At 48.3% G+C, this 17713-nt stretch overlaps 1 protein-coding gene across 1 annotated transcript; it reads right to left on the bottom strand.

Moving 5' to 3' along the window:
* Positions 1 to 1077: 1077 nt before the first annotated feature.
* LOC310966754 (NACHT, LRR and PYD domains-containing protein 3-like) lies at positions 1078 to 16481 on the bottom strand. Its single transcript, XM_083940634.1, has 15 exons — positions 16168 to 16481; positions 15604 to 15708; positions 15167 to 15364; positions 12249 to 12392; positions 11264 to 11380; positions 10027 to 10188; positions 8853 to 9008; positions 7619 to 7780; positions 7211 to 7289; positions 6845 to 7070; positions 4827 to 6606; positions 4550 to 4723; positions 3777 to 3950; positions 2345 to 2391; positions 1078 to 1921 (listed from the first exon to the last, which is right to left on the bottom strand). Exons 1-15 carry the CDS (start codon positions 16191 to 16193, stop codon positions 1383 to 1385), a joined length of 4089 nt encoding a protein of 1362 aa, XP_083796760.1. The 5' UTR covers positions 16194 to 16481; the 3' UTR covers positions 1078 to 1382.
* Between the last annotated feature and the right edge of the window lie 1232 nt (positions 16482 to 17713).

Here is a 17713-nt window from a genome sequence, read left to right as displayed (position 1 = left end):
CTGTTTCCACCAGTACTCTGTGCCCTCCTGCCGTCGCCCCACCATCCCCCCGGCTTATCGATGGACACCCGGCCTTCACAGTCAGTCGCATCCTGGACGTGCGTCGCAGGGGGCGGGGATACTGATACCTTGCTGGAGGGATACGGCCCAGAGTAGAGGAGTTGGTATTCCTGGGGGCTCATCTTGGACCCCTCTCTTCTCACTCACTTCTATTGGGCACATCCCAGAGGACCAGGTAAACCGTCTGGAGAAAATCTTTGGGGGGTGGTACCGTCATGATTCCATCATGGCAGCCCTGCGTTTTCCTTGTGTGTGTTGTTGTGTCCCTGTCTGTATTATTCCTCCTGTGTCTTTCCCCCCGTCTGTGCTGTGTGTGCATGTGGGCGTGGCTTCCTCTCCACAGGTGAAGCAGGTGAAATCACTCTACAACCAAGCCTCCTATAAAGCCACTGGTTTCTCTCCTGCTCATCACCAGATCGTTTCCTCACTCTAACCCTTGCTTTGGATTACTGTGCTTGCTGTGCAGTCCTGAGCGTTGCTTCCTCCCTGCCTGCCTGTGGACCTGCCTGCCTGTGGACCTGCCTGTGGACCTGCCTGTGGACCTGCCTGTGGACCTGCCTGTGGACCTGCCTGTGGACCTGCTCCCCGGAGCTCTCTCACTGCATCGCCATGACCCTAAAGCTGACCTCACATCACGCCACCTGCATCCACGCACTCCTCGGTGACTCCACCTACCACATCAGGATCCTGGGACCTCGCACCACCCCTCCACCTCGCACCTGTGCTTGCACCCTTTTGAACATTGAAGACTGTTTGTTGCACTTTGAACCAGAGTCGAGTCGTGCATTTGGGTCCTGATCCAACACAAACCATAACATATATATATATATATTTTATACTCACAGACACCAAACTTACTCCAGGGGGATTCCTGAGAAAAGGCGTTTCCAAGAATGGATGAACCAGGAGCTGCTCGCCCTCTGAGCGCTCACACTGCGACGGCGAGGACCAGATCCACCTCAGGAGGAACCTGCTGATGTTGAAAGTGATGAAATGAAGACACGTGGACCCTCAACATACAACAGAAGCATAGATTTTATTAAAAGCTTTTGGAAACATTAGAAAACATGGAGATGGTTCCAGATGCTTTCCACATTTGAAATATACGACATCATGACTCAGAAAGATCGATTCCTCTCGTCACGTTTCAGGAAGAGTTTCTAGCTAAAGTGTTAAATGTTGATGATCAAAGAGGTGAAATCAGATCAGTGTGTGAGTGTGAGACAGATCTGCTTCACAGTGCAGAGTGTGTGTGTGATGGTGAACACACTGAACTTTGATTTCAGCAGCTGATCTTCAGTGTTTCTGTGCACAGGAGAGACTCAGACCTGCAGAGGACACACAGACACTGAGGAACCAGGTAAGCAGAACCCAAACCCAGGATAAAGAGGTTCAGTGAACGTGGTGTTGAAGGTGTGGAGGTGGATCAGTGAGTCAGAGGAGACTCTGTAGAAGGACAGAGAGCCGGCAGGACAGTCCACATACACTGCTGCTCTGTGAGAGACGGAGGAGGAGGAGGTGATGACTGTTACTCTGTTATTGTGCCAGACAGAGTAACCATCATCAAAGCAGAGCAGACTCCAGGACTGATCATTCCGTCCAAACAAACAGTCATTACTGTTTCCTCTTCTGCTGATTCCTCTGTAACTCACTGATATATGAACTCTTCCTCTCCACTCGACCTCCCAGTAACAGCGACCAGTCAGACCAGTTCTACACAGCAGCTGTTCCCAGGAGTCAAATCTGTCTGGATGATCAGGATATGACTGAAACTGCTTCACACGTGTCACCTTCCTGTTGTTGTCAGACAGTTTGAGTCTTCTGTTTACTGTGTTTGTGTCCAGTTCCAGTTCACAGGCATCTGATGGAGAGAACAAGACACAACACAGCTGCAGGTTTTCATCTGTGATTTAGAAAACTGAAGGCTTCCTGAACACAACTTCTATCTGTCAAACTGTGAATACGGAGTTTAAAGCAGCACCTGAAGGCAACACAGCTCTTCTCTAATGTCAGAGTCCAAAGAAGAAGGAGCAAAGAGAGCTCTCTGTTGGCTCCACTGCTAATGAAATGGACCCATTAGTTCTGTTGGATCACTGACTTCACTTTGGGGTCTTTGTGGATTTGAAATGGATTCAGTTCTAAAATCTTTCTGCACAAAAACAGAAGCTGGATCCTGATTGAAACTCTGGAGAAGTTCATGTTTGTACTTCAGTCCAGAACATGTCAAACTCTAGTGTAACATGAGCAGCTGAGTTCTCCTGAATCACACTGAAAACACACTCACACTTCCTCAGACCAGGTCTCAGTCTCTGTGGTCCACCATGGTCCATCCTGCAGGAAGACACAAAGACACCATCAACTTCACTCATCAGGTCCTTCAACAGGAACCAGAGTTCATCAGTTAGAGACACAAACAGTCTGTCTGTCCACACCTGAGAGAGTCCAGTCTGTCTGTCTGTCCACACCTGAGAGAGTCCAGTCTGTCTGTCTGTCCACACCTGAGAGAGTCCAGTCTGTCTGTCTGTCCATACCTGAGAGAGTCCAGTCTGTCTGTCTGTCCACACCTGAGAGAGTCCAGTCTGTCTGTCTGTCCACACCTGAGAGAGTCCAGTCTGTCTGTCTGTCCATACCTGAGAGAGTCCAGTCTGTCTGTCTGTCCACACCTGAGAGAGTCCAGTCTGTCTGTCTGTCCACACCTGAGAGAGTCCAGTCTGTCTGTCTGTCCACACCTGAGAGAGTCCAGTCTGTCTGTCTGTCCATACCTGAGAGAGTCCAGTCTGTCTGTCTGTCCACACCTGAGAGAGTCCAGTCTGTCTGTCTGTCCATACCTGAGAGAGTCCAGTCTGTCTGTCTGTCCACACCCGAGAGAGTCCAGTCTGTCTGTCTGTCCACACCTGAGAGAGTCCAGTCAGTCTGTCTGTCCATACCTGAGAGAGTCCAGTCTGTCTGTCTGTCCACACCTGAGAGAGTCCAGTCTGTCTGTCTGTCCATACCTGAGAGAGTCCAGTCTGTCTGTCTGTCCATACCTGAGAGAGTCCAGTCTGTCTGTCCACACCTGAGAGAGTCCAGTCTGTCTGTCTGTCCACACCTGAGAGAGTCCAGTCTGTCTGTCTGTCCACACCTGAGAGAGTCCAGTCTGTCTGTCCACACCTGAGAGAGTCCAGTCAGTCTGTCTGTCCATACCTGAGAGAGTCCAGTCTGTCTGTCCACACCTGAGAGAGTCCAGTCTGTCTGTCTGTCCACACCTGAGAGAGTCCAGTCTGTCTGTCCACGAGAGAGTCCAGTCTGTCTGTCTGTCCATACCTGAGAGAGTCCAGTCTGTCTGTCTGTCCATACCTGAGAGAGTCCAGTCTGTCTGTCTGTCCATACCTGAGAGAGTCCAGTCTGTCTGTCCACACCTGAGAGAGTCCAGTCTGTCTGTCTGTCCATACCTGAGAGAGTCCAGTCTGTCTGTCTGTCCATACCTGAGAGAGTCCAGTCTGTCTGTCTGTCCACACCTGAGAGAGTCCAGTCTGTCTGTCCACACCTGAGAGAGTCCAGTCTGTCTGTCCACACCTGAGAGAGTCCAGTCTGTCTGTCTGTCCACACCTGAGAGAGTCCAGTCTGTCTGTCTGTCCATACCTGAGAGAGTCCAGTCTGTCTGTCCACACCTGAGAGAGTCCAGTCTGTCTGTCTGTCCATACCTGAGAGAGTCCAGTCTGTCTGTCTGTCCATACCTGAGAGAGTCCAGTCTCCAGTGTGGATCCTTGAGTCCAGCAGACAGAAGCTTCTCTCCTGAGTCTCCTGGATGATTGTAGCTCAGGTCCAGTTCTCTCAGATGGGACGGGTTGGAGCTCAGAGCTGAGACCAGAGAAGCACAGCCTTCCTCTGAGACCAGACAGCCTGAGAGACTACACACACACACACACACACACACACACACACACACACACACACACACCAGTGTAATAGCATCAGTGCTGGTGGAGAACCTCGTTGATGCGTCACAGTCGGTGAAATTGCATTTCTTCTTTGTCGTGCTTCTCTCTTCTCTGATGAGTGTTGAAGCAGACAGAAGCATCCATATTCAACATCCACTCATCACTAACTCGGCCTTGTTCATTCTTCAGTGTTATTCATTTATCCGACACATCACTTCCTGTATTTAGACAGACGACTGAATGTTTACTGTTACTAAGGCAACAGCTGACAGCTGATGTCAGCTCTGACATGGTGGACTCCCAGAAGACCAACCCCACACTGCTGCACAGCAGTTGCTTTGGGAATATTAGAAGTGTATTGAAATCGAACATGTGTCCAAATTGCACCTAACACTGCTCTCACTTGGCTCCCCAGTAAAACAGCTGCCAAGTGTGAAGTCGATCGGATGAATGGTTCTTGCAGGGACACACAAACAGACAAACAGGACAATGCACAAACTGCTCTCTAGTAGGAAACAAAGAGAATCAGAGTTCAGAGGGTCATCATTTTAAAACAGCAGAGCACCAACCTGAGAGTCTCCAGTCTGCAGTGAGGACTCTTCAGTCCATCAGACACCAGATCCACTCCTGAGTCCTGCAGGTCGTTGTTACTCAGGTCCAGATGTCTCAGACTAGAGGACTGGGAGCTGAGGACTGAGGACAGAGCTGCACAGCTTCTCTCTGACAGGTTACAGCCACTCAGTCTGAAGAGGAATCAGCAATACATGAGACAGTAATGACAAACAATGGTTGTTAGTTCTGAATGAATAAAAACTACAGTAATCTGATATTCATGTGAGCACGTACAGAGCTTTGTTGGAGGCTTTGACCACTGGCAGCAGCCTCAGAAGAGCCTCCTCTGAAGCAGAGTACTTCTTCAGGTCAAACACGTCCAGATCTTTTCCTGATGTCAGTAAGATGAAGCCCAGAGCTGACCACTGAGCAGGAGACAGTTCATCTGTGGAGAGACGTCCTGAACTCAGGGAATGTTGGATGTCCTCCACCAGAGAACGATCCTCCAGTTCATTCAGACAGTGGAACAGATTGATGCTTTTCTCTGCAGACAGATTCTCACTGATCTTCTCCTTGATGTACCGGACTGTCTTCTCTTTTGTCTGTGAACTACTTCCTGTCTGTGTCAGCAGGCCTCGTAGGTGTTTCTGGTTGGTCTCTAGTGAAAGACCCAGGAGGAAGCGGAGGAACAAGTCCAGGTGTCCGTTTGGACTCTGTAAGGCCTCGTCCACAGCACTCTGATAGAGATGTGTTGGTTCAGGCTTGTTTCTTGTTTGTTCTCCTGACAGCAGGTTGACTCCAGAGATGGTGAACGTCAGATGGACATGAAGAGCAGCCAGAAACTCCTGAACACTCAGATGGATGAAGCAGAACACCTTGTCCTGGTACAGTCCTCTCTCCTCTTTAAAGATCTGTGTGAACACTCCTGAGTACACTGAGGCTGCTCTGATATCGATGCCACACTCTCTCAGGTCTGACTCATAGAAGATCAGGTTTCCTTTCTGCAGCTGCTCAAAAGCCAGTTTCCCCAGAGACTCGATCATCTTCCTGCTCTCTGGACTCCAGTGTGGATCCGTCTCAGCTCCTCCATCATACTTGACCTTCTTCAGTTTGGACTGAACCACCAGGAAGTGGATGTACATCTCAGTCAGGGTCTTGGGCAGCTCTGCTCCCTCTCTGGTTCTCATCACTTCCTCCAGAACTGTAGCAGTGATCCAGCAGAAGACTGGGATGTGGCACATGATGTGGAGGCTTCGTGAAGTCTTGATGTGGGAGATGATTCTGCCGGCCTGCTCCTCATCGCTGAATCTCTTCCTGAAGTACTCGTCCTTCTGTGGGTCAGTGAACCCTCTGACCTCTGTCACCATGTCAACACACTCAGGAGGGATCTGATTGGCTGCTGCAGGTCGTGTGGTGATCCAGAGGCGAGCAGAGGGAAGCAGTTTCCCCCTGATGAGGTTCGTCAGCAGCACATCCACTGAGGTGGACTCTGTAACATCAGTCAGGACCTCAGTGTTGTGGAAGTCCAGAGGAAGTCGACACTCGTCCAGACCGTCAAAGATGAACACGACCTGGAACTCTTCAAACCTGCAGATTCCTGCTTCTTTGGTTTCACTAAAGAAGTGATGAACAAGTTCCACCAAGCTGAACTTTCTCTGCTTCAGCACATTCAGCTCTCTGAAAGTGAATGGAAATGTGAAGTGTACGTCCTGGTTGGCTTCGCCTTCAGCCCAGTCCAGAGTGAACTTCTGTGTTAGGACTGTTTTCCCAATGCCAGCCACTCCCTTTGTCATCACTGCTCTGATTGGTTCCTCTCTTCCAGGTGAGGCTTTAAAGATGTCTCCACATCTGATTGTTGTTTCTGGTCTGTCGTGTTTCCTGGATGCTGCTTCAATCTGTCTGACCTCATGTTCATCATTGACCTCTGCACTCCCTCCCTCTGTGATGAAGATCTCTGTGTAGATCTGATTCAGAAGAGTCGGGTTTCCTGCTTTAGCGATCCCCTCAAACACACACTGGAACTTCTTCTTCAGGTGAGACTTCAGTTCACGTCGACAAACTCCAGAATGACTTCCTGAACGAACAAAGAACAAATGAAACCAGTGAGTGGATCCTACAGAAAACCAGACAACAGAACATTGAACACTGGCTGTATAGTTCCTCCTCCAACAGTTTCATTCAGCTCATCAGTGGAGGACAAACAGCCTCTGGTCTGATGCAGATGTGTGCAGCACAGTTTGCAAATGTAAACTTCTCCCATGCTGCCTCCATTTCCCTTTTCCATCATGTTAAAGACATTCAGATCCTCTTACTGCTCTGCAGACAGTCAGCCAGCTCCTCCTGCTTCATTCTCCTCAGGAACAACTGTGTGATCTTCAGAAACGCCTCTCTGCTGCTCCTCTGCTCTTCATCCCCACTGTCCAACACCTCCTCATCCTCCCTCTGACTCTCTAAGCATTCTGGGTAATCTGGACTCAGAACCTTGTGGATCCTCTTCAGCTCGTTCTTCACAAAAGTGACGATGTTCTCCTCCAGCAGCTGGAACAGAACGATGAAGTGGATTTAAACTGCTTCAACACAACATGTGATTCATCAGGCTGTTCCTGAACGGCCCCATCATCATTTAATATGGAGTTGATGAAGTTCACAGTGAAAGGTGTGTTTGCACATGTACGCACCGTAAACACTGAGTCCAGGTGTGTGTGATGCTGCTGAGCGGACCGATCAGTGGGAACCTCGGAGCTCTCCTGCTCAACTCTGCAGAGAAAACATCAAGTTTAGGGACATTTACGGACTCACATCTGTCCACAGGTGATTCATGCTGATTTGAAGACAACATGAGCAGCAGCTGTGTCTCAGGAGGCAGCAGGACAGAGAGGTGTGTGTTTCAACACAAGTAGAGAAGCAACACACACATCTTCTGTGTACTTCTGTAAAGTCATGAAACTGACAGTTGTGTGCTTTGTAATTGAGTTGAGTCTTAAACAACATTTGACTCTTTGAGAACAAACATGATGAATGTACGAAAGATGTGATTCTTCTTCTAAAAAATCAGATAATAACAAACTTCACTTTGAAATGGTTACCTTCCCTCAGCAGGTCGTCCATCTTTAAAGTAAATAAAACCACCCTTAGACTGGTCACTCTTCATGGACACACAGCTGGGTCCAGATCCAGGTCCAGGTCCAGGTCCAGATCCAGGTTCAGGTCCAGGTCCAGGTCCAGGTCCAGGTCTCTGCTTCTGCATCCTGACACACACAAACTATGAAAAGCAGTTTGAAATGGAAACAATTCTTTTGACCTGATTAATGAATTAGTTTTCTCTGTTTGTCATGATCCTGATAACACGAACACAAAGACTTGTTTGGACAGTCCAGTGTCTCGGTCCTTCCATCATCTGCAACTGCTTATTCCTAACGGGGTCACGGGGGACTGGAGCCGGTCCCAGCGGACTTTGGGCGTGAGCTGGAGGGTGATGGGGATTATCATCAATTTCCCCGGCAGAAGTCTCTGAGATAGTCAAACAAGTCCACCATTGCAAAGCCTCGATGTTTGACGAGATCCGTCCAGAGATGCTGAAAGCTTTGGGGGGGGGGGGGGGGGCATGGATGACAGGTCTCTTCAACATCATCCTGTTTTATCCACAAATGGATACGGTCATGGCCCGGTTGTGAGAGGACGCTGGTGTCTATCGTCCCTCGTCTGTGTTGATAGCTTTGTTCCTTCCTTGTCGCCTACTCCAGCATCTTCCCCCAACACTGTGACTTCTATGCTCCTGAATACTTGCTCCTCGAACAATGAAGCCCTGCTCACCCATGACATCATTACTGACAGAGGAATGGACATCATATGTTTGACTGAGACATGGCAAAACCAGCAGAACTTTCTGGCACTCCACCAAGCCACACCTCCTGACTATGTGTTCATTCAGAAGCCCCGCTCCGTGGGCCGTGGTGGTGGGTATGCTATTATCCATGGAGCTGACATCCTGGTCAAAGAACTCCCAGTACACAATATCACCTCATTTGAGTGTGTTGTGTTCAAACTGGCTGGGTCTGCTCCGCTCCATGTTGTCCTCATTTACCCCCCCCTAAACCCCTCTATCCCTCAGCCTTGATTCTTTCATCCCCCTCGAGACCCGGACCATCTCTGTCACCCGCCCTGCCCCATGGTTCACCAATGAACTCTGCAGCAATGACCTCCTCACCGCTGCTGACTCTGGCAATGTCTTTCTTCTTGAGAACAAATATGATGAATGTGAAGATGTGATTCTTCTTCAGAGAAATCAGCTAATAAAAAAGTTCAGTTTTGAATTCCTACCTTCCATCAGCAGGTCGTCCATCTTTAAAGTCAATAAGACGACCGTTAGAGTCGTCACTCTTCATGGACACACAGCTGGGTCCAGATCCAGGTCCAGGTCCAGGTCCAGGTCCAGATCCAGGTCCAGGTCCAGGTCCAGGTCTCTGCTTCTGCATCCTGACACACACCAGCATCTTCCCCCAACACTGTGACTTCTATGCTCCTGAATACTTGCTCCTCTAACAATGAAGCCCTGCTCACCCATGACATCATTACTGACAGAGGAATGGACATCATATGTTTGACTGAGACACGGCAAAACCAGCAGATCTTTCTGGCACTCCACCAAGCCACACCTCCTGACTATGTGTTCATTCAGAAGCCCCGCTCCGTGGGCCGTGGTGGTGGGTATGCTATTATCCATGGAGCTGACATCCTGGTCAAAGAACTCCGTGTACACAATATCACCTCATTTGAGTGTGTTGTGTTCAAACTGGCTGGGTCTGCTCCGCTCCATGTTGTCCTCATTTACCCCCCCCCCCCTAAACCTTCCACCACATTCATGTAAGAGCTCTTTGAATTGCTCTCCTCCGTCTCCTCCTTGTCTCCATCCACACTCTTGCTTGGAGACTTCAACATTCATGTGTAATTCCTGTCACTGCTGGACTGCCTTAACATCACACAGCATGCCCAAGGTGGCACCCAAGCCAAAGGGCAAACACTGGATTTGGTTTGTTCCACAGGCTCACCTCCCTCCCACCTACAGTGCCTAGACCTAGCTGTGTCTGAGCACCATGCTATCCTCTTCACTGTTCCGGTCTCTGCGCCCATGCAGTGGTCTAAACGCACCATAACATTCTGAAACATAAAATCTGGGTGCACCAGGCCTATCCAACCAACCTGATCTCAAGTCACATGCCCTCAGTTCCGCCTGATACCGGGGTAGATGGCCTGGTAGCCCACTATAATTCTGCTCTATCCCTCAGCCTTGAGTCTTTCATCCCCCTCGAGACCCGGTCCATCTCTGTCACCCGCCCTGCCCCATGGTTCACCAATGAACTCTGCAGCAATGACCTCCTCACCGCTGCTGACTCTGGCAATGTCTTTCTTCTTGAGAACAAATATGATGAATGTGACGATGTGATTCTTCTTCAGAGAAATCAGCTAATAAAAAAGTTCAGTTTTGAATTCCTACCTTCCATCAGCAGGTCGTCCATCTTTAAAGCCAATAAGACGACCGTTAGAGTCGTCACTCTTCATGGACACACAGCTGGGTCCAGATCCTGGTCCAGGACCAGGTCTAGGTCCAGATCCAGGTCCAGGTCCAGGTCCAGGTCCAGGTCTCTGCTTCTGCATCCTGACACACACAAACTATGAAAAGCAGTTTGAAATGGAAACAATACTTTTGACCATATTAATGAATTAGTTTTCTCTGTTTGTCATGATCCTGATAACACGAACACAAAGACTTGTTTGGACAGTCCAGTGTCTCGGTCCTTCCATCATCTGCAACTGCTTATTCCTAACGGGGTCACGGGGGACTGGAGCCGGTCCCAGCGGACTTTGGGCGTGAGCTGGAGGGTGATGGGGATTATCATCAATTTCCCCGGCAGAAGTCTCTGAGATAGTCAAACAAGTCCACCATTGCAAAGCCTCGATGTTTGACGAGATCCGACCAGAGATGCTGAAAGCTTTTGGGGGGGGGGGGGGGCTGTCTTGGATGACAGGTCTCTTCAACATCATCCTGTTTTATCCACAAATGGATACGGTCACGGCCCGGATGTGAGAGGACGCTGGTGTCTATCGTCCCTCGTCTGTGTTGATAGCTTTGTTCCTTCCTTGTCGCCTACTCCAGCATCTTCCCCCAACACTGTGACTTCTATGCTCCTGAATACTTGCTCCTCTAACAATGAAGCCCTGCTCACCCATGACATCATTACTGACAGAGGAATGGACATCATATGTTTGACTGAGACATGGCAAAACGAGCAGAACTTTCTGGCACTCCACCAAGCCACACCTCCTGACTATGTGTTCATTCAGAAGCCCCGCTCCGTGGGCCGTGGTGGTGGGTATGCTATTATGCATGGAGCTGACATCCTGGTCAAAGAACTCCCAGTACACAATATCACCTCATTTGAGTGTGTTGTGTTCAAACTGGTTGGGTCTGCTCCGCTCGATGTTGTCCTCATTTACCCCCCCCTAAACCCCTCTATCCCTCAGCCTTGATTCTTTCATCCCCCTCGAGACCCGGACCATCTCTGTCACCCGCCCTGCCCCATGGTTCACCAATGACATCTGCAACAATGACCTCCTCACCGCTGCGGACTCTGGCAATGTCATTCTCTTTGAGAACAAATATGATGAATGTGAAGATGTGATTCTTCTTCAGAGAAATCAGCTAATAAAAAAGTTCAGTTTTGAATTCCTACCTTCCATCAGCAGGTCGTCCATCTTTAAAGCCAATAAGACGACCCTTAGACCGGTCACTCTTCATGGACACACAGCTGGGTCCAGGTCCAGGTCCAGGTCCAGGTCTCTGCTGCATCCTGATACAAACAAACAAACTAATGAAAAGCAGTTTCAAAAGGAAAAAGTACCAGACTCTGTCATTGTTTATCATCATAAGGATCAAGAGTATGTCTTCTTCCTCTTCTTCTATTATATCAACATTACTGATACAGAGTCTTATTCTGAGACCTGATCCCAGCGTCAGGACCAGGACTATACATGTATAGACCTGATCCCAGCGTCAGGACCAGGACTATACAAGTATAGACCTGATCCCAGCGTCAGGATCAGGACTATACATGTATAGACCTGATCCCAGCGTCAGGGTCAGGACTATTCATGTATAGACCTGATCCAAGCGTCAGGATCAGGACTATACATGTATAGACCTGATCCCAGCGTCAAGGTGCCCCCCACGCCAAAGGGCAAACACTGGATTTGGTTTGTTCCACAGGCTCACCTCCCTCCCACCTACAGTGCCTAGACCTAGCTGTGTCTGAGCACCATGCTATCCTCTTCACTGTTCCGGTCTCTGCGCCCATGCAGTGGTCTAAACGCACCATAACATTCTGGAACATAAAATCTGGGTGCACCAGGCCTATCCAACCAACCTGATCTCAAGTCACATGCCCTCAGTTCCGCCTGATACCGGGGTAGATGGCCTGGTAGCCCACTATAATTCTGCTCTATCCCTCAGCCTTGAGTCTTTCATCCCCCTCGAGACCCGGACCATCTCTGTCACCCGCCCTGCCCCATGGTTCACCAATGAACTCTGCAGCAATGACCTCCTCACCGCTGCTGACTCTGGCAATGTCTTTCTTCTTGAGAACAAATATGATGAATGTGAAGATGTGATTCTTCTTCAGAGAAATCAGCTAATAAAAAAGTTCAGTTTTGAATTCCTACCTTCCATCAGCAGGTCGTCCATCTTTAAAGTCAATAAGACGACCGTTAGAGTCGTCACTCTTCATGGACACACAGCTGGGTCCAGGTCCAGGTCCAGGTCCAGGTCCAGGTCCAGGTCCAGGTCCAGGTCTCTGCTTCTGCATCCTGACACACACAAACTATGAAAAGCAGTTTGAAATGGAAACAATACTTTTGACCTGATTAATGAATTAGTTTTCTCTGTTTGTCATGATCCTGATAACACGAACACAAAGACTTGTTTGGACAGTCCAGTGTCTCGGTCCTTCCATCATCTGCAACTGCTTATTCCTAACGGGGTCACGGGGGACCGGAGCCGGTCCCAGCGGGCTTTGGGCGTGAGGCAGGGTACAGTACATTTCCTCTTACCAAAAAAGGGCAGTGATGTGACGTTTGGGGGAGGGAGATTTGTCGGTCTGCTTGATGAATACAGAATTAACCACATAAGCTCCATCGCCCGGGAGCTTGGCTAACACAATACGGTGCTAGATAAATGGGAGTTGGAGTCAATGTTGAGATTTTTGTTCCGGGACGAGGAGGGAACAGGAGTCAGTTTTAAAAAGATTATCCCGCGTCTCTAGTGGACTTTACAGCGGCCCTGCGAGTGAAGTCCAGGCAGAATTTCTGATCTCTGATTTACACTGATGTTCAACACAGACCCATGCTCATAGACTGTAAAACACCGACCCTCACGGCCCGGGTCCTCCCGCTGCTCCAGATTAGCATCTAGTGTCGCTGCCATTGGTAGTAGACTGTCTTCAAGTCATGGTGCAATTGTCCCAGGCCTTAAACAGGTTTAATGATGCTGTGTAAACCGCCTGTTTAACATGGGGGTCAATGAGAAACTGCTCTGATATGAAGTCTGCCCCTAGTGGACACTCAGAGAACTGACGTTTTTGGCACTTCCATATTGGATCAATCAGGAAGTCGCTGTGGTGGGGGCTTGGTTTGTACGCCATGTTCAAACACAAGGATGCTCATAATTTTACCTGGTACCAGAGCACGCTAGGCCGAAGCTCAGTGATCGATGTTGTGATCGTATCATGTGATCGGAAGCCTGATCTGTTTTGGACACTCGGTTGAAGAGAGGGCCGGTGCTGTAAACTGATCCCCCTCTGGGGGTGAGTTGGATCACATGGTGGGGGCAGACCTGGTAAGCCCAAACGGGCAGTGTGGGTGAATTGGAAACGTCTAGGGGATGACCCTGTCCATGAGATCTTCACCTCACACTTCTTTCTAACACCCCTCTGGAGGTTGGGGACATTGAAACAGAGGGGGATATGTTCAAAGCTTCTGCTTCTGATTTTGTCATAGGTGTGGGAGAAGTCAGGAGTAGCCATGGAGACGGACTTTCAGTCAGTACCAAAGTGCTTCTGGAAAACCGTCTGGCACTCAGGAAGGGAAACGGGGAACATTCCAAGCTGTGTACAGCAAGAATGGGACCTTGTTGACCTCAACTGAGGAGGTAAACGTGTTACAGAAGGAGCCACTGGAGGGTTTTGGGGATTAGCTTCAATTTCCCCGGCAGAAGTCTCTGAGAGTCAAACAAGTCCACCATTGCAAAGCCTCGATGTTTGACGAGATCCGTCCTCCTCACCGCTGCTGACTCTGGCAATGTCTCCCACACTATACTCCTCAACCGCCAATCCGACCACCTAGGCCTCACCACCACAGCCCTCTCCTGGTTCCAGTCATACCTCACCCACATGAAACAGTACGTCACCATAAATGGCTCCAGCTCCCCACCAGCCCCAGTCAACCAAGGCGTTCCCTAGGGTTTCATGCTCGGTCCACTCCTCTTCACCATCTACATGCTCCCCCTCTGTGGCATCATCCTCCACTATGGACTCAAATTCCACTGTTATGCCGATGACACCCAACTGTATCTCAGCACCGCTCCATTCATGCAGCTCTCCCCAAAGTGTCTTATCAACTGTCTTCACAATAAAAAACCTGGATGTCATCAAATCTACTTTAACTCAGCACCAAAAAAAGAGCTCATGGTTGTGGCCCCTGTAATGGTAAATTTGAATATTCCTTCTTCCTTGAGAAGCCTTTCAGACAGCAGAACAGAAAGATTTCCCCCCAAGATATCAGATCCCTTTTTCTTTTCCAGCCATTTGTGTATTTTAAAGACTAGACCTTGTAATTGCATTTCACGTTTCAGAGACAGTCAACAGCTCACTGTCTCATGATGTATTCAACCCTTGTGTATTCTGAATCTGTGTTGATCAGACCTGTTAATTATACGGCAGGATGTCTGGGCTGGTCAACCCCACAGTAAGACAAAGGATGTAATACACATTCACGGGGTGGGCTTTCGTCAGGTATAAATGTTCAAGGTTTCTTTTGCTCACTTGTCTTTCCTCATTCGAACCGCGCGCATGTCGATTGACCTTTTCTTTGCAAAGAAAATAAAACTTTGTCGGCCGGCACGAATTCATTATTTCATTCTTCATCAAGAGCAGAAAATTTCCACGACACCCCCAAGGCACTGCTCTGGGTGCCACAACCATGAGCTCTTCCAGGCTTGACGGCTGTAACACACGGCGGGGTTCACCCTGGGCAGGTGGGGGTCAGGGCTGGGCTTTGTAACCAATCCTGTTTGTGATATTCATGGACAGGATATCGAGGCGTAGGGTTACAGTGTCATCGGTCAGTGACCTTCAGCACTCTCTGGATCGGTTCAGCTCAGCAAGAGTGAAGCTGCTGTCCCTATCAGGGTCAGGACTGCCTGCACAGGGTAGGGAGTCCTTGACCCAAGTGAAGGAGTTCAAGTAACTCGGGGTCTTTGGAGCAATGGAGTGTGAGATTAGCCAGAGAATTGTTGGTTTTGCATTCACTTTAAGAAACACAAGAAACAGAGAGTCAGAAAATAAAGTTCAGTTTACAATTCTCACCTTCCATCAGCAGGTTGTTCAACTTTAAAGTCAAATAACCAGCCCTTAGACTGGTCACTCTTCATGGACACACAGCTGGGTCCAGGTCCAGGTCCAGGTCCAGGTCCAGATCCAGGTCCAGGTCCAGGTCCAGGTCCAGGTCCAGATCCAGATCCAGGTCCAGGTCCAGGTGCAGGTCCAGGTCTCTGCTGCTGCTCCCTGATACAAAGACAGTGGATGAGTAACGTTGTCCTGGTCATCAACATGTAATCTGATCAAAGATGGCGTCTCATCTCAGTGGATCATCAGTCGTTGGCTCTTTGTGAACTAATAAAGTGAGTCGTTCATATTCTAAGCAAACATGTTCAGGAGCTCAGTGTGAATCATGATGGTGGAGTGATCTGAGCTCTGACATGAAGAAGAGTCCATCATCATCTTCCTCCTCCTCCTCCTCTCACCTCTGAGCTTTGGTCTGTCCCTCATGTTCCCCACACAGAGTGGTTTTAGAGAGAGGGGCTCCGTCCTCTCCGTCCTCACACTGGTTCATAGCAGAGTCCACGTCTCTGTCAGGACCAAATGCATTCAAATGACAGAAGGGAACATTTAAAGAGATACAGCCCAACACCGTTCATTCACATCCTCTCCTTCATTACTGACATCACTTCAATCAACTGGGCTGAAAAGGAACAAGACGTTAGCAACATTTGTTCTTTTGGACAAAGAATCCAAAAACTCTTCATTTCATGTTCACACTTTTCCCAGTTAGAGTTCCTGTTTCAATGTGTGAAGGGATTTCAAAATAAAAGCTTTCATGGAGTTAACCAACAGAACCATGTTCATTTAGAGACTTCCTCTTTTGGAAGTTTAAAAAATGAGATGAAATTAAATGTAAAATAGTGTAAAAGTGTAAAAGAATGGTTGAACTTCTGGAAAAGAGCCTGATGAGCAAAGGGAAATGAATCCAAACGAGGCTTTATTTTGATATTTAGTGTTGCTTAGACATGTAGAGTCTGTTTGCTCACAGGGTTGAATGATAAGTCCTCTTCATTGTAGTTTGAGTGCAGAGACGTCAGCGATGCTTCTCTGCTGATCCACCGAGAAAAGAATCGACCAATAAGGAGAAGAATCACTGCAGCTTCACAGAAAACGGTTCAAAACAGGAAAGAGCCGCTCAGAATCATCTCAGCACATCATTCATTACAGTTCAACACTGACAGGAGGCATTTAGCTGCACTCTGTGCTTTTACTTTGAAACTTTCACTACATTTAGCTGCACTCTGTGCTTTTACTTTGAAACTTTCACTACATTTAGCTGCACTCTGTGCTTTTACTTTGAAACTTTCACTACATTTAGCTGCACTCTGGGCTTTTACTTTGAAACTTTCACTACATTTAGCTGCACTCTGTGCTTTTACTTTGAAACTTTCACTACATTTAGCTGCACTATGTGCTTTTACTTTGAAACTTTCACTACATTTAGCTGCACTCTGTGCTTTTACTTTGAAACTTTAACTACATTTAGCTGCACTCTGTGCTTTTACTTTGAAACTTTCACTACATTTAGCTGCACTCTGTGCTTTTACTTTGAAACTTTCACTACATTTAGCTGCACTCTGTGCTTTTACTTTGAAACTTTCACTACATTTAGCTGCACTCTGTGCTTTTACTTTGAAACTTTCACTACATTTAGCTGCACTCTGTGCTTTTACTTTGAAACTTTCACTACATTTAGCTGCACTCTGTGCTTTTACTTTGAAACTTTCACTACATTTAGCTGCACTCTGTGCTTTTACTTTGAAACTTTCACTACATTTAGCTGCACTCTGTGCTTTTACTTTGAAACTTTCACTACATCTAGCTGCACTCTGTGCTTTTACTTTGAAACTTTCACTACATTTAGCTGCACTCTGTGCTTTTACTTTGAAACTTTCACTACATTTAGCTGCACTCTGTGCTTTTATTTTGAAACTTTAACTACATTTAGCTGATGTGTTTTTAACTCCGTAACATTTAAAACTGAACTTTCTCTTTTCCTAACAAAGTATTTCACAGTTTGAACACTGAGCAGAAACTGGTTCTTATAGTTAGCATGTTTAGCATACTTAGCATGGTTAGCACAGTTAGCCCTCTGTGGTTGGAGCAGGTGGTTCTTATAGTTAGCATGTTTAGCATACTTAGCACGGTTAGCACAGTTAGCACTCTGGGGTTGGAGCAGGTGGTTCTTATAGTTAGATCCAGCTGCAGCCCTGGCACGCCTGCAGCTGGATCTCCAGCAGGTGGAGCCAGCGCCTGCTAGTGCTTTCTTCAAGTGCACTCCGGCCCCTACCGCCTTCACCGTTCGTCCCTCTGAGGAATATCTGAAGGAGTTGCACGCATCCTGGAGAGACTCTAACGCTCTCTCCTGACCTTACAGCCGGACTCTTGCCCAATGGGGGATGTGGCACAATTTGGCCTTGACCACATGTCGGGGGTTAGCCGACAATCGCTTCCCTCATAGTTTTCCCCCGACGAGGCTCTGAGGCCAGATGCCAGGTGCCCTCGCCCACAATGTCGGGTCACGGATAACCT

Source organism: Echiichthys vipera (genome assembly GCF_963691815.1).
Source record: "Echiichthys vipera genome assembly, chromosome: 3".
In the NCBI taxonomy this organism is placed as follows: Eukaryota; Metazoa; Chordata; class Actinopteri; order Perciformes; family Trachinidae; genus Echiichthys; species Echiichthys vipera.
The sequence above is the reverse complement of the archived record's forward strand: the minus strand, read 5'-3'. Positions and strand labels throughout refer to the sequence as shown.

Bases quoted from the DNA above. Each gene is read 5' to 3' on its own strand.
- LOC310966754 (XM_083940634.1), bottom strand. From the start codon at position 16,193: ATGAAGAGGACTTATCATTCAACCCT. The intron at 12,393-15,166 runs GTGAGAATTGTA...TGTGTGTGTCAG, and splicing joins GAACAACCTGCTGATGGAAG to GATGCAGAAGCAGAGACCTG. The intron at 1,922-2,344 runs GTGAGTGTGTTT...TCTCTCCATCAG, and splicing joins GAGACCTGGTCTGAGGAAGT to ATGCCTGTGAACTGGAACTG.